Source organism: Clarias gariepinus, chromosome 25, assembly GCF_024256425.1.
Source record: "Clarias gariepinus isolate MV-2021 ecotype Netherlands chromosome 25, CGAR_prim_01v2, whole genome shotgun sequence".
NCBI lineage: Eukaryota > Metazoa > Chordata > Actinopteri > Siluriformes > Clariidae > Clarias > Clarias gariepinus.
Genome location: NC_071124.1, coordinates 12,357,818 through 12,383,577, shown reverse-complemented (window position 1 = coordinate 12,383,577; position 25,760 = coordinate 12,357,818). Strand labels below are relative to the sequence as shown.

Sequence of the window (25,760 nt, the reverse complement as noted above, 5' to 3'; positions counted from 1 at the left end):
AAATGCTTAAGAAATGTTGTGCCAACCAAGTTACAAGGCTGTTTGATCAAATGGGCTCACATCTTTCTATCCATGGGTCACTCACAGAATGTTTCACAACCTTCAGGGAAAGTACTGATCACTGGATATGCATAAGGATGTCCACGGTTTTATCACAGCCTGCAAATCCAAATTCTTCAAGGTTCATGTTACAATCATTAAAATGATGCATAATCTCAGTTAGTTAGCAAATGGGAGTTCATTCGGTCATGTCACAAAGGTCTAAAATGTTTTCCAGACAAATGGTAAATTCAATATAGTTGTGATTCATATGATTGCATTTTAGCATGTCACAGATTAATTTATGACTAAGTTGCACTTTAGGCATCTCGAAGTGTGTTTGCCCCTGATAAAAAACTACATTCACTGTCCACTTTAATCTTTATAAATTTATGCAGTTATCCATTCTGTCAATCATGTGGCAGCAGCACGTTGTATAAAATCATGCAGCTAATGTTCAAATCAATTAACCTAATAAAGAAAATGTGTGATCTGGACTTTACCTTTAAAAAGAATCATGGGTTTAGTGATTGAGATCAGAGAGAAGAGAAGGTGGAAGGAGATAGATACTCCATGGAGGCCTAGGGACAGTGTCTGTTAAGAAGGATTTTATTTACCCATTTTCAAACATTTTCAAGCCAAGTTTTATTGTCATTTTAACCATATACAATTCAGTACACAGTGAAACGAAGCAACATTCCTCCAGGACCAAGGTGCTACATACAGTACAACATACATTACCAAAACTATCAAAGAACTATACAAAAGACACAAAAAAACAACAACAGAAAGTGTTGTGCAAATGTGCAAACAGTAACAAACACGACACAATACAATACACTGTGAAAATGTAGCGCTGACCAGTTCTATAGTTACTATAGTTCTGTGGGCCTTTCAGAGAAACATTAAGCTTCCACCACCATGCTTTACCATGGGATGGTGCTGTTTTAGTTATTTTAGTGAGTGCTGTACTGGCATCCATGATAATGACGTATTGATTTCATTTTAGCAGGGAAAAAAATGACAGTTTCTATAGCAACATTGTTTAGTTGTCTTTGTGCAAACATTGAACATGACTGTTCATTTTAAGAAATTACTTTTTTTCCAACGTTAAATTTTAAAATCGATTTTTATCTACAGTATTAAGTTTATAGCTTATGTGACTGCGAAGGCAATTGGTGAATCAAGAATTTGTTCTAAGAATACTATATTAATAGGGATTCAAATTTATTAAACAAATATATTATAGTTGTTTCTTTATAAATAATGTTAGAAGTGTTGTTGGATTTGCTTACTAAGCAGATTTATTTTAGCTTAGAGGGCAACTAAAAGTGAAAAAAATGTGTGCATTTTCTTTTTCCATCCACTGTATGCAAAAACTCATTGTTCTGACCACTTTACAAGACACGCCAAAATTATACTGGTTCTAAAGGTAGAGTTCCAGTTCTGCAATCCTACATTGAACATCATCTTTGCTAGCTGCAGTTACAAGCCTCATATCATCTAACACAGTACTTAAACCTGCATGTAGAAGATGGGCTTTTACACTGACATTTGTATTCATTATTTTACACACACTTTCACACTTGTATTCTATAGCATGTGTATTTTTGTGGACCAATATAGATGCCACTGTTCTTTTTATCTAAAGAGAAAAATGACTCAACGATTTGTGGAGGAGCTGTTTTATTTCATTTCTTAAAGCAAATTAAACAGTAAAGTTCTTTACATCCTATATCACAAATCTGTAAACACTTTGACCATTCCATTGGAACAGTCAGGTTTAAATATATTGCATTATTCTATGTATCATACTACATCTCTCTTCTAATCTGAAACTTTCAGGAGCAGCTTAATCACAGGTTAAATACACCAGCATGACCATTTGTGTTAGCAAACGAAGCCATTAAATAAAAGACTGTCAGAATTTAAATTGCAAATCCAGCAGCAGAATTAGCAGATTTTCTGGAAAAGGTACATATCCATATATGGTTAAACAGAACACAGCACAACTGTGAATAGGTAACAGGCATACACTAGTTGGATTTTAAGGGTAAAATGTCAGACAATTTGGAAAGCACAGTATTTGTCCATCTGTTCAATGCTATCCCAGCTTGAACAGCCAATCACAATCACACAATGCAAACCTACATTTAAACATTTTATCCGCAGACATGATGATTCAACGGATTTGTCTTCCAAATCAATCAATGGGACAAAGAAGGGATGACCAACTGTTATATTTTATTATTATGCATGTTAGACAAAGGGACTGTTTAGAATATGAGCTACTAATTTGAGGCATTTTTTTACAGAGATCTTCAGTCAGACGGACACACACTTAAGCATGCATGGCTCTGTTGACAGACTCAAGACATACTGAAATGCTTTGGGTGGAATATACTGCCATTATGTAAATATAACAGCAATGTTCTATAGTAATGCCACATAGCCGGTGACAGAGACACTGACATGTCAAGAACGACAACCATTCCAATACAGTCCCAGAATTCCTCAGTGGTGATAGTCTTTCTTACTGTGGGGTTTGTTACCCAGAAGTTTGTCAATCTCTGAGGCAATGTGAGGTGTTATCTTTGGAAGCACCTGAAAAAAAGAAGTCATTTCGAATAATAAAAAAAATAGAAGAAAAGAAATAAATTTTCAATACTGATGACAATAAATATTTTTTAAATATGCCAATTCAAAGAGATTTTTAAATCAAACATAAAAAGTTAGAATGGATGGTAGATTTTACAACTGTCCCCAAATAGAGAGTGCAAAGTGGACGCCAATAAAAATACACCACTCAGCCATAACATTAAAACCACTGACAGGTGACATAAATCACATTGTGCAGAAATGATTTACTGGGCAGCAGGTGACTGGTCAATTTTTGAATGTAATGCGTGGAAAGCAGAAAAATGTGCAAGTCTAAGGATCTGAACAACTTAAACAAGGGCTAAGGCAACAGAGCATCTTCAAAACAGCAGGTCTTTCTGAGTGTTTTGTGGCATATGGAAGTTTTTACCTTTCGAAAGTAGTTAAAGGCAGGATAACCACTTAGCCAGTGAGTGTCATGTGGTACCTATAAGGCACACTGATGGTTGTGTGTAGTAAAGGCTAGCCCGTCTGGTTTGATACCACAGAACAGGTACTATAGCACAAATTAATGAAAAAGTTAATGCTGGCTCTGATAGAATGCTTTTAGAACCCACAAAGCGGAGCATAGCAGCTTGTACCTGTACATGATCTGCTATTAATGTGTAGGTGCCAGATACCACAGCACAACTTTTACAACTGAAATCCCCCCCTAAGTGGATCAGAGCTGTTTTGCTGGCACAACGCACACCTGTACAATATCAGGTAAGTGTTTTTAATGTTATAGCTGATCCAAATGGCTGGGTAAAATGTTGATGTTGATCAAATGAAAGCAGTTTTCTTGCCTGTATTGCACCGAGATTTTCTGTGAGTTGTGAAGGGGTGGAGCTCCCCAGCAGAACTGAACTCACCCCCTCGTTCCGTAAACACCATGCTGCAGATGAGAGAGAAAGGAGAGAATAAAAATATATTACAAATATTCTAAAAAGAAATCAATAAAATAACTAAAAGATGCAAGACCTTTTTTTTTTTTTTAAATGTCTTTATCTACAGTAGGTCTTCAATTACAGTGAAGAGATCCCATTTATTTGCATTAAGTATAGGAGCATTAAAAGGAGCTATTAAGAGTAATAATCCAGATGATTAGTTTGTCTTTAACATCTTAATAGAATAACATGAATTAAGCCTGATTCCAGATTTGAACTGTCGCACTGAAATATAAATTAATAAAGCATAAACAGCCGGAAGGTTATTTGATTTTAACAGTCATGTCCCAGATGTAATGAGACTAGAATAAAGATAATTTATTTATAAACAAAGAGAAAGAAAATAACCGTGAACATTTCTGAAGCTTCTAAGGAGACATAAAATTTTAACCCACAAGATATACATCATAATTACATCATTATTTTTTGGGGGGGAGAGTTATAATGTAACAACAGTTTTGTGAAATCCAAGCAGCTTTGGAAATGTGGGTTTTTGGGTTTTGTCTCACCCACGGCAAGTTGTGGCAGTGTACAGCTAAGCTTTTCTGCAATGTGACTCAGCTCCTTTAGCTTAGCCTGCTGTTTTCTTCCGTCCTCACTCACTATCTTATCCTTCAGCCACTGGTAGGACTGGTTCCATACATAGAATAAACACATAAAAAAAAACACAGCAGATGTTGTGTATGTTTAATTTTAATATTTCACATGGAATTTTTTAAAGACAATACATTTTCTAAATAATAATAATAATGATAATTTCTGCTATTGATAATAATTAAGATTATTTACATAATTGATAGAGAATTATATTATGTATAATAAATTACAAAATGGCATGATTAAGTATTGAGTTAATCGGGTTTGCATATTTTCCGAGTCTGCATGCTTGGTAGGTTTCCTCTGGGTATTCCTGTTTCCTCTCAGAGTCCAAAGACATGCAGATTAGGCTAATTGATAAAATGTGCCCATATTGTGTGAATGAGGGGTATCTAGCTTTCTACATACTGTAGATGTAGAAAGTGAAACTGAAACTGGTAGTGGTGGAAGCTGATGATGCTGTAAACTTTTATTTTATTATTATAATTGTTTTTACAATATTCTATAATGTTTGTAATTAAAATATTTTATGTGCAACAAAACTGAACAGTTTTTTTCTACAAAAACAAATTAGAATGAACTTGCTATAGTTGAATAGTTTTTTAAATCAATTAATTAATTTAATTATTAAAACTTAACCAACATAGCATACTAATTAAAAAAAATAACATATATATATATATATATATATATATATATATATATATATATATATATGTTATTTTTTTTATTATTATTATTTTTTTCTTTGTGTCAGATGTTACTATGGTATACTGAAGTATAATTAAAAGCATTTAAGTGTCAAAGTCTTTTATCCGCAGTTAAATTAAGTTTATGCAAAGAGTATACTAATACTTCCCTTCTTTTTTAAGACCTCTGCAATTCGCCATAGCATGCTGTCAGTCAACTTCTGGGACATATCTTGACTAATGGCAGCCCATTCTTGCATAAATAATGCTTTGAGTTTGTCAGAATTTGTGGGTTTTTGTTTTGTCCATTCACTTTTTGAGGATTGTCCGCAAGTTCTAAATTGGAATAAGATCTAAGGAGTATCCTGGCCATGGACCCAGAATGTTTATGTTTTGTTCCTCAAGCCACTTGATATAACTTTTGCCTTATGGCACAGTGCTCCATCCTGCTGGTAAATGCATTGTTCTTGGATGATTAGGAAAAGTGGCCTTTGAAGAATGTTCTGTACCATTCTTTATTCATGGCTGTGTTCTTAGGCAAAATTGCGAATGAGCCTACTCTATTGGCTAAGGAGTAACTCGTCACCTAAATGGTCTCAGTATGCTTCACTGTTGGCCTGACACAGGCTTAATGGTAGCGCTCACCTTTTCTTATTAGGACTTTCAAGCTTTTTTTGGATGCCCCAAACAATGAGAGGGTTATTCCTGGACGGAATTGGCTTCTTTGCTGCTTTTTTTAAATGTAAGAAGGCAGTGCTAGAAATGTGTGTAATTATACTTCAGTATACCACAGTAACATCTGATAAAAAGATTTAAAAACACTGAAGCAGCAGTCACATAACTACTGTACAGGCTGATTTATCCATTGGGACAAATCCGTGGGAGGTGGAGTTATAGCATTTTGCAAAATCATCCAAAATGTACATTGTTCTAAAACCCCAAAAATTGACTTAAATTTAATAATTTACGATTATTATTATTATTATTATGATTATTATTATTATTATTATTAATAATAATAATAATAATAATAATAATAATACAAAAATAAAATACATGCACAAAATAATATCCAACAACTTGTAATACTTCTTGATTCCCTTGAAAAAAATTTTTTACAACTGGCAAAATTTTGAAAAAAAGATGTTATTATGCTGTCAAATTGTTCCTATGCAAATCCTAAGTCTATTGAGTCTGTCTACCTGATTCAACTGGTAGATTTGCCCAAAAGCATGTTGCAATAGTAACTTAGTTGAAGTGGAACCAAAATTGGTGGAAAATAGATGAACATCCTAAAATAAGCTTTGCTTATTGAGTTAACTCACTTAATGGAATACTGTCAGTTATGTAATCTACCATGTAGGCCCACCTTCATTGCTGCCCTGGAGGATTCTGGAACACCATTCTCATACTTCCCTGTGATGATTCCACATGCCAGGGGAGACCAGGACACCACACCCACACCTGCAGTGCATAATGATAATCACAAGTAAAGTAAGATTTAATACCTAAAAACACACACAATTAATATTTTTTTTTTTAAATACAGAAGGCTGTCTGGCTCTCTACTATCTGCTAAAATATCCAAGCTCTTCCAGTTGCAGCTAATGTCCTGTTCTGTCACATCTAACACACATTTAGATATTCTAACATTGACATAACATTTTACTTTTTAATAATGTTTAATGTAGCCATACCAATTTTATGGTAAAGTTCAGGCAGCTGCACTTCCACTTTTTCCCTCTGGAAGAAATGATACTCGGCCTGCTCACACACTGGAGGGATCAGGTTAAACTGCCTTGCCACAGAATATGCCTCCTATAAAGAAAGAGGACCAGGAAGACAAATAAAGGGAAAAATTTCAATGAAATGATGTACAACTCGTCATATCATCATAATGTATGACGAGTATGTCACATTAAATTAAGCTAGTTCTCTTGGAAACAGCTACATACATTATCCTCGGCTAAGTGGTGGAGGGAGTGAAGAAGGTGTCACAAATATTTATAATGATGATGTAACCTTCATTTAAAAAAAAACTCGTAAAAATATTGTAATTTCGTAAAAAAAATGTAATTGATTCATTTTTAAGTTCTCTATGCTAACATTTACATTTAGGCATTAGGCAGACGCTCTTATCCAGAGCAACTTACAAAAAGTGCTTTAAAGTTTACATACTTAACATAACAAACATAGCCACAATTAATAAGTCTGCTTAGTCGATTCAACAAATTCTTATTTACAAACTCCCTTCTGCTTAATTCTGATGAGATCGAGGTACCTGTAGTAGGAACGCATGCAACTTGAAGTAAGTTTGCTGATCATACAGTAACTCTGGAAGCCCTTTCTGTTTCATAATGTATAGCAGTAACAAACCTCGGTGAAATGATAGATTCCAGTCTTTCATTTGAAGCTCATGTACAGTAGATAATAAGCATTCTTTTTAAATTATTGCCAAGGTAAGGAATATATTGTAGCTACATGTGGCAGGAAAAATGTATTTATATTTTTTCATGAAATAGCCTTCCAGTTAATGTTCGGGACTCAGACACAGGCTCAGTGTTCAAGGCTAGGCTGAAAACCTATGCATTTAGAAAAAAACTTTAGTGAATAGCTTTGCAATAAGTAAAGGAGTAGATCTGAGGGTCTCATGGATGTATTATGGTGAAATGCTATATTTGGATGCTGCCTTCCCCACTCTCATTAATCACGCAGGTTTCTTAACAGTGGTATAACTTTTGAATGGTTGCTTAACTCTCTGTAAAGGCTGTGTTTTATCCTGGCTCTCCCTTTTAGTTATGCTATCAAACACCAACAGTATAAGCTATACTGAACTTCCAGCCTCCTATTAAATGATTCCCATTATTTATTTATTTATTTATTTATTTATTTATTTATTTATTTTGTAAAGTTGCTTTGCGCCAATGACAATTGTTAAAAGTGCTATATACATGAAACTGAATTAAATTGAATTGAATAAGGACCTTTTTACAGTAACAGACAAAGTGTGTGCAATTTCACTTTTACAAGTATCAAAGATTATAACAAGCAATAACAACAATCAAAAATGTGTATGCACATTAGTAAGATATTAATAGTAAAACAATCAAAATGTTTGGGGTGACACATAATTAGATTATTTTAAACATCTAAGGTTCAACTCAAATCAAAGTTTAACTGACCATTATCTCCATGGCGGTCCAGCGTGATGTTCCCCAGTACATGGCCATTCCCTGGTTTATAACGTGAGTCATTGCCCTCACGATCTCTGGAAAAAATGAAAGCAAGAAAATATCATGTCTTACACTTATGTTCCTCATTCTCTGTATTCCCGAGAACTGATTCAGAAATGTATTCAATCACACAAGAGGTAGATTTTTTTTTCAATAATTGACCTTTACATTTATATTGCTAAAGATTTAACAGGGCTTTTGTAATTAACTGACTTATTCAGTTGAAATATTCATTCATTTAAACAGGAGTTTTGCTGAGTTGGGAATCTTAAGTCAGTATTCGTGAAAAATTAAATAACATCAAAACTATATGATTAAGGATTTGCATAATATGGCTTATTTTCCCGTGAACCTGTTCTCTTTATCAGAAAGGTCAAAACTGTAGGCGAAACAACTTCGCACTCATAAGCCTGTTCACTGCACTTAATAAGTGCACTTCATCAGACACTCAGCATGAGCTAAAAAGTGTACTTTAATTCACTCGACTAGTTCTGAATCAGGATCTTGTAAAATGGAATTTAACTGTATAAAACCAGGACCTCTAGTATACTATAGTTATATGATTCTACAGGTGCTGGTTTTTACATCAAATTTTATTTTACAATATAGTTATATGGTGATAATGTGAATAATTATGTAATTTAACAAAATGGCTCAAATGCGTCAGGGTTTTCAATTAATGTTCAAGTTAATATTAAACAAAATGTTATATGTTTTTAGCAAACTGTCCCTAGTCAATAACTGTTTTAACATTACCAATAGCTGCCAATAACATTTCTTTATTATGGACTCTAGATGGCATCAGCTTACTGAATCTAAGCTACTCCAGACAGTCAGACATCCTGGGACAGACACACACGGAAAACTTGACTTAAAGGCTGAAGGTCTTAACGCTATAAAATTTTAGAAAATAAATATACTAATTTAAATTGATAGCCAGGTCGCATGTCAAATAGTATTAAACATTCTTGTGTAACTATGCGAGAAGGGCAAATCCACTCTGAGTACAAGTACCTGCTGATAATGGTGCCTGTGAGATTTAGATCTTACTTCATCTCCACTTAAAGAGAATGATGCAGCAGTGCTTTTGTCCTTTAGATTTACTTTTGTGCTAATACATGTTTAGCATGATTGCAATTATCATCTTTAAGATTTCTAACTAGGAATGGACACTAACCTCTTCCATGGCATTCTGTGACATTACAAGTGCACTGACACAAACATGTTTCCATTTCATCTTCTGAAATGAACAGCTAAACATCATTCTAACTGTCAATAAATAAATATTGTGTACAGTACCACTGTGCAATATACCACAGATTTCAGATATTTATGTAACTTATTTAAAAGTATCTCACACCCTACTCCATTTGATGTCCACTTTTTTTTCTGTCATGCTGTTTTGTCTTGTCCTTTGTTTTTTTGTTCTGGAAGCTCTGTCACTAAAACAAATTCCTTGTACGTGCGTACTTGGCAATAAAACTCTTTCTGATTCTGATTCTGGTAAGCACTTGGATCTCAATGCAACCCAAACACTCTGTCAAAACCATTACTGTAAAAAACTATAAATAGTAGGTTTAATACAGTTTTTAAAAAAATAAAAGACCCTAAATACCCTATATATATATATATATATATATATATATATATATATATATATATATATATATATGTAGACCAATATACATACATACCAAACAGGTGCTTATGCATATGATAATTAGATTGTATGTAGGTTAAATTAAAGTCATTAACTGAAACAGAAACAGCTGTGTGGAAGGCGTAAGTCTGGATGTGGAGCAACTAATCTCTGCTACTAAGGTTAGACTGTGGAAGACTGTTTCATATCACTGGTTGTACACAATGGCAAGACTGAATGCAGCAACAAGATGCAAGGCTGATATTACTGTATATCAGCAAATCCTCTCTGTGGCTACGATTTCAAAGCAGACTGGGGTTTCAAGATGTACTGTTCAAGCTATTTGGAAAAAGCACAGGAAACTTAATGCAGAAGATGAAAGAAACATCAGACTTAACTGAGAAAACCAGTGGGGCGCACCATGTATACCCACTTACTATCTGGAGAAGTCTGGTCAGAAGTGGTCATAATGGAGAGACTGTTGCCCAAAGGCTGTACCTCTGATGAGTAAACAAGGCTAAGTGAATCAACTACTGTATGTATTAAATGGTAACTGCAGGGTGCAGAAAAATGGCAGCAGGTGCTTTGGACTGGTGAGTCAAAATTTGAAATATTTGGCTGTAGCTGGAGGCAGGTTGTTTACTGAAGGACTGGGGAGCGGTACAATAATGAGTGTCTGCAGGAAACAGTGAAAGTATGGTGAAAGATCTTTGCAAGTTTGGAGCTGGATTTCTGCAAACAGTGTTGGAGATTTGGTCAGGATTGATGGTTTGCTCAGTGCTGAGAAATACAAACCGATCCTTACACATGATGCAATACCATCAGGGAGGAAACTAATTAATTTACAGTAACATTCAGTAAAAAAAAATAAAATAACCAAGCATAAATGTTAATGCACCGTTAGAATATGGTAAAATAATCATATTTCTTTTTATAAATGCATAGTTACTGTAGAGCAAACACAGAAAAGCCATAATGCAAAAAGCAAGACAATTACAACATAATTGCAATCTGATTGCAACATGATTGTCTATTTTTTATTTTATTTTTTTACATTTGTTACATTTTAGAAATTGAAATTTTTATTTAAATTTTATATTTTTTGTATACCATTTGTACTGTGTTTTCCAAAATTATCAAATATTTTAATTCAATACAATTAGATTTTATTTGTATAGCACTTTTAACAGTGATCATTTTTGCAAAACAGCTTTACTGAATCAAAAGAAATTTATGGAAATTTCTATGAAATGTGAAAAATGTGTATTAGTCAAAAATGATTAGATAATTCCAGATGAGCAAGCTGAGGGCAACGGTGGCAAAAAAAACTCCCTGAAATGGCAATAGGAAGAAACCTTAAGAGAAACCCTACCTCAACAGGGAACATCATTTGAATGATAACAGATACAGTAGCAGGAATATAATGCCAACGGTTTTATAGCCTTTTTTAAAAAGGTTTTGAAAAAGAGTGTTACAATCAAATGTTCCTTAAAACCTGCACTTTCCTGTTTATGTTCGATCATGCTATGTATTAGCAATTCCAAATAATCAAATGTATCTTTTAAAGCCTACATTAAAAAGTCATTTGGTAATGTTAAGGTCTCAGTGCCATTTTAAATGTAACCCTAATATTACCTTGTCTTTCAATATAAATTAAATTTTTCTCCAAAAAATAAACACCTGTGTTCGACTAGGTGAGCTCTGCCTAGTCGCAAGTTCATGGCATATGGCTGAGTCACAGGATATAGGCGGAGTGCAAGCATTATACTTATGCAACTTTTACAGCTTGTTTCTATTGGGCTCTCAATGAGTCGGCACCTTGTGTTAGAGAGCGCTAGAGAGCGTTAGAGAGCGTAAATGTGCTTGTAAAAGAGCACATAATGGAAATTCATTCAGCAACTGACTGTAAAAAAGTTGAAATTATGTTTGAAATGATCATTTATTGCTTTGACCGAGCTTAAAAATGCTGCAAGAACGGGAGAGATAATTATGTTCCTCCCAGTAGAAGCTGATGTGCTATAAACTTCATCCGCAGCAATGGCCAAGTGAGAAGTGTTAAGGGTGTATCATGTACAGTGCTATAAAAAATTACTTGTGTGACTTTTTTTTTTTTTGTTGCATATTTGTCATTCATAAATGATTTAGAATTTTATTATTACACAAATATAACCTGAGCAAATATAAAGGGCAGGATAAAAAAAAATTATGCATATTTTTCTTGGGACTCTTGTTTTTTTATTTTTTGCCTAATTTAGTTGTAGCCAATTCCTACATGTCATAAGGGCACTCCTACATCAAGGCTACAACTACCAACGAGGGAGGATGAAAACTATCATGTGTTTTGCTATCTGCTTCTTCCTATTGCTAAGCCCATAGCCGAACTTTATTGAATAGACCTGCAATTAATGGGAGAGTGCTAAGTGCCTCCTGTCCTTCTCCTCTAAAAGAGCTTGGCCACAGCTCTAGGTTACAGCATCACCTGGAAACCCAGGTGAAAGAGTGAGCTTGGTACTGCTCTGCCACTACCAAAATATAATTTTTAAAAGATAATTTCATTTGTTGAGGGAATTTTTTTTCATTACTGTGGAGGAATTTTGGCCCACTTCTTTTTGGAGATTTGGTTTAATTTAACCACATTGGGGTTTTTTGAGAGTTTTTGAGATCTTTTACAGTGCTTCACTTTGTCGGACAACTTCTATTTAAGTGATTTCTTGTTTCAACAGATATGGCAATAAATAGGCCTGGGTGTGGCAAGTGAAATTTAACTCAGCTTCCCAAAAAAATGTGGTGTTAATCACAGTCCATTCATGATTTAGCAGGGGTGGGGGATATATTTTTTTCTTTTTTTTTTTTTTCCACATTTGTGGAATTTCAATCACTTAAGTGTTACAAATATGCAAAAAAAGTTCTGTACATTAGTTTTACCATTAATGCTGTTAATACAGAATTATATTCTCAGGAGTGGTTTGCAGCCACATGCTGAGCCAACATAGAGACATAAAATGTTATGCCTCTATGTCATAATGAACAGATAAACCAAAACTATTTGTAGTTCTGTCGATCAATACTATTAAAACAGGAACAGACTTAACAGACCCAGGATAAAGTTTGCAAAGACGTTCAATTACAAATTTTCTAATAATGAGGCTCTCACAATTAACAAATGTTGTTTGGTTGAGATTTATTAGTGAAATGAAATGGAATTCGAGTAAATCTTACTAAAAAAACCCCACAATTCAATTCTAATTTTACAGTAAAAAAAAAAAAAAAAAATTTCACTCATGTCAGTTAGCCTAATGCCCAGGTCTTCGGACTGTTTAAAGTTACAGTACAGTGCTAACCACTATATCACCGCGCTACCAGGAAAAAGCTGTTGGTTTCAATGTTGAAAATTTAACATGTAAAGTTGGTTCTATTTATACTGTATTTTAAAATAAAATTAATCTGCCAACCACAGATCCCTGTTTTTATTGTGGAAACAACAAATTTTTCAAAAGACAGTTTTAAACTGTAAATGTAAAGAACGTTCTAAAAAGTTGTTTACAATCCTACTTTTTTTTCGACGGAATCATTCTGGCAACCACCAGTTGCCGATAAATACATTATTTATACACCTCTTCACATGTAGGGACAATTTGGAGTAGTCACATTACCTGCCAGAATATAAGAAAAAAATGAAAGACATGGATGTGAAACTCCAGACACACAGGACAACTATTCATCCTGGACCTATGAGGGAACACTTCCAAGTGCACCATTACACATGAATGGTCTCAGGATGTTTTACAGTTGGCATGACATAGGACTGATGGGAGCGCTCACTTTCATACATTTCAAGAATGGCAACAAAGAAGACACTTCTCTCCAGGAAAAACATCAGGGACAGACTTATATTCTGCAAAAGGTACAGGGATTGGACTGCTGAGGACTGGGGTAAAGTGATTTTCTTTTGCTTCTCAGCCTAGAGAGTGTTACTTTAAAAAAAGCAACATGTCCCAACCATCTAAGAAAAGTTGGGTAATAAACAATGCCCTTTTCCAGCATGATGGACCACTTTGTCATTGGGCAAAAGTGATAACTAAGTGGCTTGTAGAACGAAACATGTCCAGGAAACTCTATAGACCTTAATCCCATGGAGAACTTGTGGTCAGTCCTCAAGAGGGGGTGGACAACCAAAAACCCACAAATTCTGACAAACTTCAAGCACTACAAATTATAAGCTAACTAATTACAAGAGTGTAATTATACTTCAGTATACCATAGTAGCATCTGACAAAAAGCTCTAAAAACATGAAAGCAGCAAATTTTAAATATATTTGTCATTCAAGTTCATATTTAAGTCCTTCTCAAAATCTTTGGTCACAGCTGTACCCAGACATGATTTATAAAATGTCAAAACAACTAGTGCACTATGTGCCATAATAAAAGGGTAGAACCTTTTGGTGCGTAATTCTGTAGGCACATTCCATATGCTGCATCAATGCATCTGGTCACCTGGTTGTTAAATTACAACTTATCATTTGTGTCCACTATAAATCTTACAGACATTAGACAACTGCATTTACTACTTAACAATGTAAACAAATGCAACACCATTAGGCTAGTAATTGCAAGCTAATGGTATGCTATCTATCATGATTGTCTAGAAAGTAAGGGGGGGGGGGCATACTGTCTTTAAACAGAACAGTTAACATTTTAAACAGAAGATCTGGAATAGTTTTGCTAAAAATAATAACCGAATTAAAAAAGTTGCTCTAATGCAACCTAAAAACCTAAAAACGAGTGTGAGGTTTGCACTCTTAGTGCCACTTTAAGGCAGTGTAGCACACTATATGACAAACCCCCCATATGAACAGAAATCCATCTCAGCCCCGTGCCTGTGTTGTTTTATTTTGCTGCATTGGTCACGCTCAAGGCATTTTTCTTTGACTGTTACTCAACCATGCGCGTTGTTGACTTTGCGATCCATCTTTCCACTGCAGTCCACAGGGGAATGACTTCAGTGCATGGTTTTTAATTTCTCTCTGCAACACAGCAAGACTGTATTTGAGAAAAGGATTTAATTATCAATTTAATCCTCAACAAGCGTGTGCACTTGGGCGAGAGAAGGTGACGGAAAATGAGCGAGGAGAAAATAGCAGGCTTTGTTTAAGAGGCATGCTGAAGCTGGAGCAGCACATAATGGAAATGAGAGTCTTCTCCCACTCATTCATTAGCAAAAGGGGTGTGTGTGTATGTGTGGGAGAGAACAGTAGGAGGAAGTAACGAGATGACGTCAGCTGAGCACAATGCATCAGCACATAGAGAGATGGAAAGAGAGCAGAAGTGGGAGAATGGAAGAATTGAAATATGCTGGAGGTGTATTACATATCCGGCCCTAGAGTATGGAGGTATTACTTTTTATCAAACCCTCCAAAAATGTCCTGCAGGGTTCTGTATGTGCATTCAGCCATGTTTCCCTGCTGCAAATTTCAGAGTGCTTGCATGTCATTTCATTACCGAGTTTACTTTAGTGAGGGACTACACACACACACACACACACAGCGAACAAAGACTGATGCAGCACTCACGACTACTACCATTCAAATGGAATAAAAACACACACACAATCAGAAACCTGTAGAGTCACAAGGCTGCTGTAATCTGAACTGGCACTGCGGCAACAGGCACTGCAGCGTTCTTTCGCACCTTGATCCAGGCAGCAGCAGGATTTTCTAAATAGCTTGAGAAATACTGAGAGACGTAACATGAGTCTGCGGTTCACTGCAATATTACGTTGTAAATAAAAGGAAAGTGACAAAGCAATCTGACTGTAGTAAGAGATTTCCAATCCACCCTCACACATGAATCACAGCACTGCTGGTCTGTGTGTGTGTGTGTGTGTGTGTGTGTAAGCAGCTACTTGCAATAAAAACTGTAATACAGTATAGATTGTGTTGTTCATGCATAAATAAAATGTCCTTATAGGCCACAGCATGGACGTTCTTTGAGTGCCAACAGAGAGATACTTGTTCCTACAGAAAAGTAGGAACACGTGCATAAATATTTCATAAAACAGTGGTTGTGAAATTATTGAAGAATTATGACAAAACCAGGGTGATGTTACACTGTATATGATTTTACATGAAAGGCACAAAGACAACATTACATTAATTACATTATGGGTCGACTGATGCAGAAGGTGCTATAATTTGTACCCATATATTGCAAAATGATATTTGTTAACATGATATTGATGCCACTTTAAGTTGTTAAATATTATTTAACGGTATGTAACAGTGTTTTGTAAATGCAACTAACTGGATGGACTAACTGAACCGTTTATCTAAATGCATTCAAGTCATTTATTCTCCTGGCATATGGACTTCATAAATAAAAGTCATTGAAATGGCACTTTATGATAGATGTTTATGCAAGCAGAGCACCCATGAGAGTTGAATTCCTTGTCACTACAAGATGTTGATACAGTAAATACAGCTTTTAAATGGCTTACCAACATCTATTATAAAGTGCCTATATTGTAGTGTTTTACTATCTATAAACATCTATTATAAAGTGCCATTCCAATCAATTGTATTTATGAAGTCCATATGCCAGGAGAATAAATTACTTGAATGAAATTAGGTAATTATTATGAAATCCTACAGTTTTGCTTTATAGCATATTTATTTAATGCTTAGGGACAATTTGTACAGTATGCTCACTGTAAGTACTCTTTATATATATAAGGTGTTAACAAGACATTATAGTTTATTACTTATGATACAATCTATAATTGACAGCTTGATGTTTCACATGAATTTAAGATAAAATCCCAATTAATATTTATTAAAGATGACCTGCCTCGTGGGTGACATTTTCTTCACCTGAAAGAAATTTCCTTATGACCCAAGTCGAAGAACACGAGGCTGATATTTGTATTTCAGAGCTGCAATGCAGAGACTGCCGTCCCCCTGTGAGTGTGTATGAGTGTGTGCATGAAATGACCTGTCACTGTGTAATAATGTGTGTAGGAGGAAAGGGGGAGATAAAGTATTCCTGAAAGGGTTGTGTGTGCATGTGCACGTGTGTATGTGTGCGTGGGTGATGTTGGTCTAAAGAAAGGAAACTATAGAGGCTTCCTAATCATTACACCATGACACGATCTTTCCTGTGTACCGTCTTGGTTTTTTGTTGTTGGTATTTTTTTGTACCCTGCTGACTTTAAGGCCTCTCGAAGCAGTAGTGTTCACGGTGGATTCATTACTGCAAATGCAATTTGTGAATTATTTTTGTCTCTAGTGTGTGAAAATAGGATTGATGCAGGTCGACTCTCAGCACGTGAGAGAATTCATTCCACACCTGAGTCAGTACAACTTTTATGTTCCAAAAATTGCTGTGAATCAGTGTCAAGATCTTCAGTATGCTATCTGTAGTTTTTTTTTTTTTGTTCTCAATCTCATTTTCTATGAAATATTAAGTAATCTTTATGCCTGTTTGATTTAATAATTAATTGTTTTTCCCATTTCATTGCCATTTCATCAGTAAGAGAAATGGTCTGGACAAAATGTTACACTGCCTGAAGAAAATGGTATAATTATATATAAATATTAAATAATAAAGAATGAAAAAGTGATGCATTTATAAAACATTAGCAAATGTTATTACATGTTTGTATATTCTGTTATGAAATGCAGCGCTCTCTCTCTTATTCTCTCTCTCTCTCTCTCTCTCTCTCTCTCTCTCTGAGTCTCTCTCTGAGTCTCTCTCTCCCATTCTCTCTCTCTCTCTCTCATTCTCTCTCTCTCTGAGTCTCTCTCTGAGTCTCTCTCTCTCTCTGAGTCTCTCTCTGAGTCTCTCTTTCATTCTCTCTCTCTGAGTCTCTCTCTCTCTCTCTCTCATTCTCTCTCTGAGTCTCTCTCTCTCTCTGAGTCTCTCTCTGAGTCTCTCTCTCTCATTCGCTCTCTGAGTCTCTCTCTCTCTCTCTGAGTCTCTCTCTGAGTCTCTCTCTCTCATTCGCTCTCTCTCTCTCTCTCTCTCTCTCTGAGTCTCTCTCTCTCTCTCTCTCTCTCTCTCTGACTCTCTCTCTCTTTCACACACAATAATTGGACAACAATTAGGCCATCACAAGGCTTTCGACTTTAAGAGAACTGTAGAATTAACTTTGAAATCAGTAAAATAATAAAATAACATCATGATTTTTAATTCGAACTGCAGTTCCAGAATGTGTGTTCAGTTTGGTTGAGTGATCTTTAATATTATTTACTAATGTAAAATGTTGCAACTACTAAATAAATTGGATCAAAGTGTGATTTTATACATTTTTTTTTTGCCTCCAAAATGTGGCAGTGTTATTGATAGCGAATATACAAACTGAATTATGGGAAAACCCGAGGCTAGAAAGAAAAAGCCGAAAAATTGTGCTATTTTCTTCCATCTTTACTAGAACTTACAGGATTGTTGTCATTTATTCATGAATATGCACAAGAAGAGTAAGAATATTTATACACATCAGGCATAAACACTTTTTTATAAACTGGAAATGTTTGTGAGACATGCTGATGAAAATCATCCTTACACTAGTTGGTTTTTAAGAAGTAGGAATATAACAGTCCAATTCTCTGATAATCTGCCAAATACATAATGAATGTTCTAATCAGTGTTCTAGTAATAAAAATTTTCTGTTATTGTTTCTCTTCCAATTTGGAAATATATAGAGAGAGACACAGTGACAAGAAGAAGAGATACAGAAAAAGGGAAATAGCAAAATAGTGATTTAGTGAGGGGAAAAGAAACATATGTTTTGTATAATTTAGAATACTTTATTAGAAATTCAGTATACAGTATATACTGTATAGAAAGTCTACACACCCCTGTGACAAACAAACAAAAATAAAACGAGGATGAACCGTGCCAGATCTTTTCCACCTGTACGGTTCTATAGCAGCCAAAATGTTCAAGTAAATAGAAACTATTCAGAGAAAAACAATAATAAAAATGATAAAACTTACAATAAGCTGGTATGCATAGCCTTTTTTAATGGGGCTTATAACAGTCTCTTATTTTTCACAAGTCCAGGGCTATTGGGCAGTATGGCTAAAGGACAGCACATTCTGACAAGAAAAAGCATCCAAGCCTGCATAAATCACCCCAAACCCTGTGGCACACTATTATGGGCTGCTGAAACCAAGAACTTTGGGGTAAAACCAATGTAGAGCTATAATTCTAAAAAAGAAAAATCCTTCGCACTGTAATTAGGATGTTTATCAGTCAAACCACACAGTGAAGCATGGTGGTGGAAGCACTGAATGAGGCAAAGCTGCAATTAGCTATCTATTTTGGGACAAATCTGCAGGCCTTCATAGGACAAATAAAGATAAAGAAATATAAATATAATAAGTATTATAATAAGAATATACATAATAAGTAAGAAATGCACAATCAAAGAATAGATCTAAATTCTATCGAAATTCTATTTTACCATGCACAAGACATTCCTCCACAATTTGATAGAGCTGGAACATTTTGCAAGTAAGAGTGGAATACAATTGCCCAATGAACATGTGTTTTTAATCTCCGTCAGGTAAGCCATCTCAACATTATCAGAGATCAGTCTCACCACAACAGTGTGGTCAGCAAACTTGTAGGTACGGTTTGACGTGGCTATGCAGTCATAGATGTACAGTTGGTATAGAAGGGGGCTCAGGACACAGCCTTGGAGGGCTCCAGTGCTGAGTGTAAGGAATGATGAGACATGTCTGCCCATTTGTACTGTTTATGGTCTGCCAGTCGGGAAATTGGAGATCCACTGTTATAAAGACTGGTTACTTCCCATATCCTCTTAGGGTAGAGGATAAATATGTAGGGGATAATAGTGTTAAATGATAACCTGTACTTAAGCACCTGTACTTTTTTCCTTCCTGATGTTCAGATGTTACAGGACTGTCTGTACATAGTGTGTGATGGGAAATTCAACCCAATTGTGTGCATTATTACACTCGGTCAGGGGAAAACCAGCATCTAAAGCCTCACACTGAAAAATTTACAGAAGCACCGTGTGTGAGTATATATGTATGTATGTATGTATGTATGTATGTATGTATGTGTGTGTACTGTATTTGTCTGTGTGTCTGTATGCACGTGTGTGTCCACCTAAGAAAGAAGCTTGGATTTACTGCTAATAACTTGCTGTAGCAGAGAAAATACTTTCAGCTGGTTTAAGATAAGCTTTATGGAACAGATTGGCACACGAACACTAACTTAAATTTTTAAATGGCTGTCACGTGTAAAATTAATGTTAGTCCTATTAGCACTAATACTATTACTAATATCTACTCCAACGTATGAGTTTTAATATCAAACCAGATGCTTTGTCCATAAATATATACAGAAACAAGCCCTGATATGTTTTCACTCAAGGTGTTTAATTTAAAAAAATAATTAAATTAAATTAAAAAAGTATGCGTTGTGATGCCACCATATGCTTTTTTCTTCCTTCCTTGGAGAAAAATAGCTCTCAGCACTATGCATCCTTATGTCTGACAGAGGATTTTACCCTTTGCATCAATGCAACATGTATCCTTAGTAAGAGTAAGGGGTACAGTCCCTTGATGCGACACCCCACATCCTGTGGTTATGGTTAGTCTTCTCTCTAATATTCTTTTTTTATTTAAAGCTCGGTTCCAATCTGTTCAGTAGTTGAAATGCCTTTTATTTAATCAGATCAGGTCATCTACCTGTTCTGATAACACTACATGGTCACCTACATGGTTGCTTTTGATGATGTGACTGCTCTGTGACTGTGCTGTTTCTCCTCACTAATCAGAGACAGGCTTGTCAGAAAGTAAGAGGATACACTAACACTGACAGGCTGAGCATTTGTGCTCTCCAAGGGATTAGGACGATCTAACTTTGTTTTTATCCTGCCAGAGAATATGCCATGTCAAACGCTTCTCAATTTTATGAGCATGTTATTTCTGTACATGTTCGGCGATCTGTAAAAACTCTTCACCTGGTGAATTCTTGCTATTTTGCAAGTATCTTCCTTCTCGGATTACATATAAGACCTGTGTCATAAAATGTACTCGTAGGCGCAGCATAAGTGCAGATGTTAAGATTTTAATAACAAAACATAATAAAGGAAGAGGGACAGGATAACTGTAATGAACTATAAACTAGACAGGAAATAAACAGCAGACTACAAAGGGATTTAATTGAACAACAACAGGTGTGAGACAAGGACACTATAGGAGACTCTAGACTAGTGTTTATGGTATTATACTACTCATTAAGAAACTAATCTAGAATCCTGTGACACAAGACTGGACTGTAAAATTGAGACCACAAACAGTATTGTAATAGGTGTAATACTCTTGCTACTTTGATGTTTTCCTGGTGGTTCAATATGTCCCAACAAAACCTACTGTATGGCCAGGCTCTACAACACTAAGGCCTTGGGTATTGAGCATTGGGACTGGGTGAGGGCTTGAAGACGAGGTTGGAAAAGGCATAAATACAAGACTGGAACCGGAAATTGGCATAGGAAAGAACATAAAACTTGGCATGAGGGTTGTACTGGGGCTTAACATGGAGACGGAATTGGAACTTGGCACGGTTTGAATTCCTCAAACCCGGGTGGTGGAGCGAACACAATGTCTTTGAACAATGTCTTTATTCCTGACAGCCAGTTGGTGATCGCCTGACCTTTGCCTTTTGTTCTGGTCACTGATTTCTGATCACCTTTCTGATTTGTTTTGTGTGAGGATACAATACCATTTACCAACACTTGAGCCTTGGTATTTTATAACCCTGATCAAATACTTGACCAACCTTGGGCTCAGTGGAAGAGTTTAACTTGAGAGAAGCACTTTTAAGTCATCCCCAAGTTCTAAATGAACCATGACAATATCTTGCAGGAAAAGATTAACTTCCAGGGGATTTAAAAGCTCAGCTTCCACCAATGAGGCCAAACAGTAACTAAACAGTAGAACTAGCTCGCAGTAAAGGGCGACTTTCATGGAGGACTCACTTGAGAAATACTCACTGAATAAAGACATAATGCATGGCTAAATGAACTAAATTATTGATATGACGAGCCATCTTGATGGATTGATGTTGAGAAAGCCGGTATCAGTGACACAGCAAGGGTCAAAATTGGAAGTGTCAAAATTGCTGAGGGAAAAACAACAAAGATGCTAAAGTTAACAGCACCCTCTGGTCAACGCATCTTAGTGAACAGAAAAAAAGATGACTTCTTTCTCAAGCCCTCCCCAAGGAAGAAAACCACTCAAATAAAGTGTTTTTTTCCAACATTACTTTATCGATCAATGCACTTCTGTAGAACACCAAATCCCACTAATTCTGCTACAGTACCCGCTACAGATTAAAGCCTTGGATGGAGGATCCACTGGAGGAGGATTAGTCAATCATTCGCACTGAACAAGTTTAGCTAAGGATTAGAGCACTACATTATGAGGATATCTCATTCCTAGGCTTCCCATGGATGAAAAAAACATGATTCACCAATCTTCCGAAAGTACGGATTTGCCAACACTAACAGCTGTTCTCTTTAAATGTGACTTTTTAAAGAAGTGTTCAGCGAGTTGAAAGCAAGCGGTCTTCCTCCTCACCAACCACATGACTATTCAGTACTATTGAACTTCAGGAAGGCGCTATTCCCTCTGACAGCCAAATATAACCCCTTTTGCAAAAGGAAACAAAAGCTATTGAGGAATACATTTCTGAATCACTTTGGCAAGGATACATCCACTTTTCCACATCCTAAGATTCTGATGCACCACAAAATACCCTTAGCACCTACAGTTATTGAGTGTTTCATAAATTATATTCTGAGAGAAATATTAGGAAAATTTGTGATTCCCATATCCACAAAATCCTAATATACTCCATGTCCTACAGTAAGGACTTAAGGAGTCATTGGTCATGTCAAGAGCATTTTAACCTACCTATGGGAGAACCAGCTACGACACTACTAAAGTGTCACTGAAGTTTCTTTCCAGGCAAAGATAGCAGCTGTTATAAACTGTCCCTCACTGAAATCGATCCAAAAGTTAAGCTCTTCCTTGGGCTTTGCAAATTTTGCAGGGGCACTGGTGGCTCAGTGGTAGGTGTTTCGCCTGCCATGCGAAAGGCCCGGGTTCGATTCCCAGCCTGTGCCCAAACCCCAGCCACGGTCCCAAGCCCGGATAAAATGGGAGGATTGCGTCAGGAAGGGCATCCGGCGTAAAACCTGTGCCAAGTTGTAGTGCGGACTGGGTATTCCGCGTGGTGACCCTTGCCGGGAGCAGCCGAAAGACCAACAACATCCAAACGATTAAGGAGGAAACCTACAGTATAGCACAGCAGGCATTCACTAAGCAGAAGGAAGCATTTACCACAGCACTTATCCCCATCTGACCAGGCCTAGAAGGATCATCGCTCCTGAAGGTAGTTGTTTGGGGAGTTTCGCTCAGATCCAGGCCTGCAGTGGTGTCAGATTCAACTTATGTGACTCATACAAATATCTTAGATATGGGCTACATCTCCCAACACACACACATTCAAGGTCACTGAAATTTTAATGCAACATACTGTAGCCACTGTAGTATAAATAGAATTTAAAAACTGAGACTCATATAAAATAAACAGTCCTGTAAGTAAAATCCAGTAAGTTACTGAGCGTTGATTCCATTAATGCTATTTAGTGTCTGACAAACACTCATGCATATATGATGTGTCAGAAGTTCTCTGTTTATTATCAGCATTTACTGTACAGCAATGAAGCATTTGACCAGGTGCTCTGTGTCCCGTACATAAAAAAACACAGTCATTAACATGTTTTAAAGTCATAGAGGGACCTGGAGACAGATGGACGATGTTTCACACGGGGTTTCCACCAGACAAGAGCTATTTGTAAGCATATTCGTCTGGATACTGGATATTTGTGTTGTGTGGGCATACAGGCATGGGAAAGTTCACATCATAGCATAACCTTACAGTTATATTATGCAGCAAGAGAACAGTCAATTCTTAATGTTGATCGGTTGGAACCAGATGTAGGATCTGACTGGGTATGGGAGTGCATAGCTGCACACAAATCAGTTTACCCATGCTGATCCCTGTCCACAATGAAAAGTGTCTACTATAGTCATCAGAACTGGACTATGGATCTGTTAAAGAATGTGGTCTAGTCTCATGAATCACATGTGAACGTCACATATGGTAAATGCCCAGTAGTGCATCACTGTACCTGGGAAAGAGAAACATCAGGATGCACTGCGGGAAGAAGACATGCCGGTATATACAATGTGATGCTATGGGCAATGCTCTGCTGGGAGCCTTTAGGTCCTGGCGTTCATGTGGATGTTATTTTGACATGTACCACCCACCTAAACATTGTTGTAGTCCACGTACATCCTTCAGGTCAACAGTATTACCTAACCGCAGTATTGTCTTGCAGCGGAATAATACACACAGCCAAACCGCTAAATTGTTCAGCAATTGTTTTGAGGAAAATAACAAAGAATTCAAATTGTTGGCATCCTAATTCTCCAGCTCTCAATCTGATCAAGCTACTGTGAGATGTGCTGGACCAAGCCTATTCCATGAAGGCTCCACATAGTAACTTACAGGACTTTAATGATTTGCTGCCAAAGTTTTGGTGCTGTATACCACAGAAGACCTTCAGAGGTATATATCACACCATATTACTGCTCTAACCCGAACCCTAGATTACATCTCATCATTCACTTTTGCTAAACCACTATTTACACAATGTGTTTCCAACAACACAAGATAACCCCAAAACATTTTTTATAACATGAGATGATGGAGGCTAGCAGCCTTGAAGTAATTTAATTCACTGCAGCGTGGTCTTGGACTTGGTATACATCTTGTGGAGCTGACATTTTCATGGATTTTAGAATCGATATGACAACGTTGCAGAGAAAACAATCAAGCACAAAAGCTTTGTTCCATCTGTTACTCAGCAGAACTTTCATTCACACACGAAAATTCCTGCTTCTCCCAATCCTCATGGAATTTGTTTCGCTAAAAGTATACCTAAGGCTTTAGACACGGAAACAGACATTTATAATGTGTGGCTTTATAAATTTCTAGTAAAATGTGTCAGGGTGCTGATAAGGACACTACTTTGGATGTGTACATAAAAAAGAAAAACTCTTGTGCGCTGTTGGGACTGATTTTAAGAAAATCATGTTAAGTCCTTAAGTGGTGGAATTTGGGACAGATCTTGGTTGGCACATGTGTATGTCACTCATGTGTGTGTGTGTCTCTGGTAGCAGCTAATAGTGAAATGTGAAGGTCAGAGTCCAGCCTCTCTCTCTCTATCTGCTGTCTCTTTGCTGTCTCTCTCTTTCAGTCGTTTCAGTCACACAAGTGACACACATAGGCATCCAGATGGATTCTCCTCACTCTCGCTGTACGAGACTGAAATGAGCCACTGGTGAGAGACTGCAGTTATTTCAGTCATCCTGCAGCACTGTCGCTCTCTCTTTCTCTCCCTCACTCTCACTGCAACTCGCATCAGCCCAAAAATATACTGTCTATTCCCCGCAGGTTCTTATTTAATCCCGTCTGAGAGAGAGAGTGAGACGAGGATAGAGAGGGAAGAGGAAGGGGTGAGGGGCAGAGTCATGACTTTGCAAGTCAGACAGTAAATATAGGGCAGCAATTCTTCATGTTAACCAGTGAAGCCTAAATTATCATATAACACACCAGAAAACTGTGATGGTATGCAGTGGTTAGCAGTGCTTATTCAAAACATTTGTTTAGTGCTCAGTGTCAAATTTGGCCATGTATACAGTATTTCCACCATCATCAGAATTTTGACCTATCAGTCCAGAATTTTAATTTTTTTTACACACGATTGGTGGCTCTCTTGCAACATCAACTGGCATGCGGTTCAGAAGAGGACAGCCTGAAGATGGTTTGTCACATGCATTTCTGTCTCTATCACTGACACTGCCCACAGCAATCAGAC

At 36.5% G+C, this 25,760-nt stretch overlaps 1 protein-coding gene across 1 annotated transcript in view; it reads right to left on the bottom strand.

Moving 5' to 3' along the window:
* Positions 1–1,590: 1,590 nt before the first annotated feature.
* kcnab1b (potassium voltage-gated channel subfamily A regulatory beta subunit 1b) overlaps positions 1,591–25,760 on the bottom strand; it is a 59,217-nt gene continuing 35,047 nt past the window's right edge. The window contains exons 9-14 of the mRNA XM_053486566.1: positions 8,092–8,177; positions 6,607–6,727; positions 6,279–6,373; positions 4,133–4,253; positions 3,483–3,571; positions 1,591–2,643 (exon numbers count right to left, since the gene is read on the bottom strand). Coding sequence (XP_053342541.1) covers positions 2,554–2,643; positions 3,483–3,571; positions 4,133–4,253; positions 6,279–6,373; positions 6,607–6,727; positions 8,092–8,177 — 602 coding nt within the window. The 3' untranslated portion in view covers positions 1,591–2,553. The remainder of the gene's footprint in view (positions 2,644–3,482; positions 3,572–4,132; positions 4,254–6,278; positions 6,374–6,606; positions 6,728–8,091; positions 8,178–25,760) is intronic.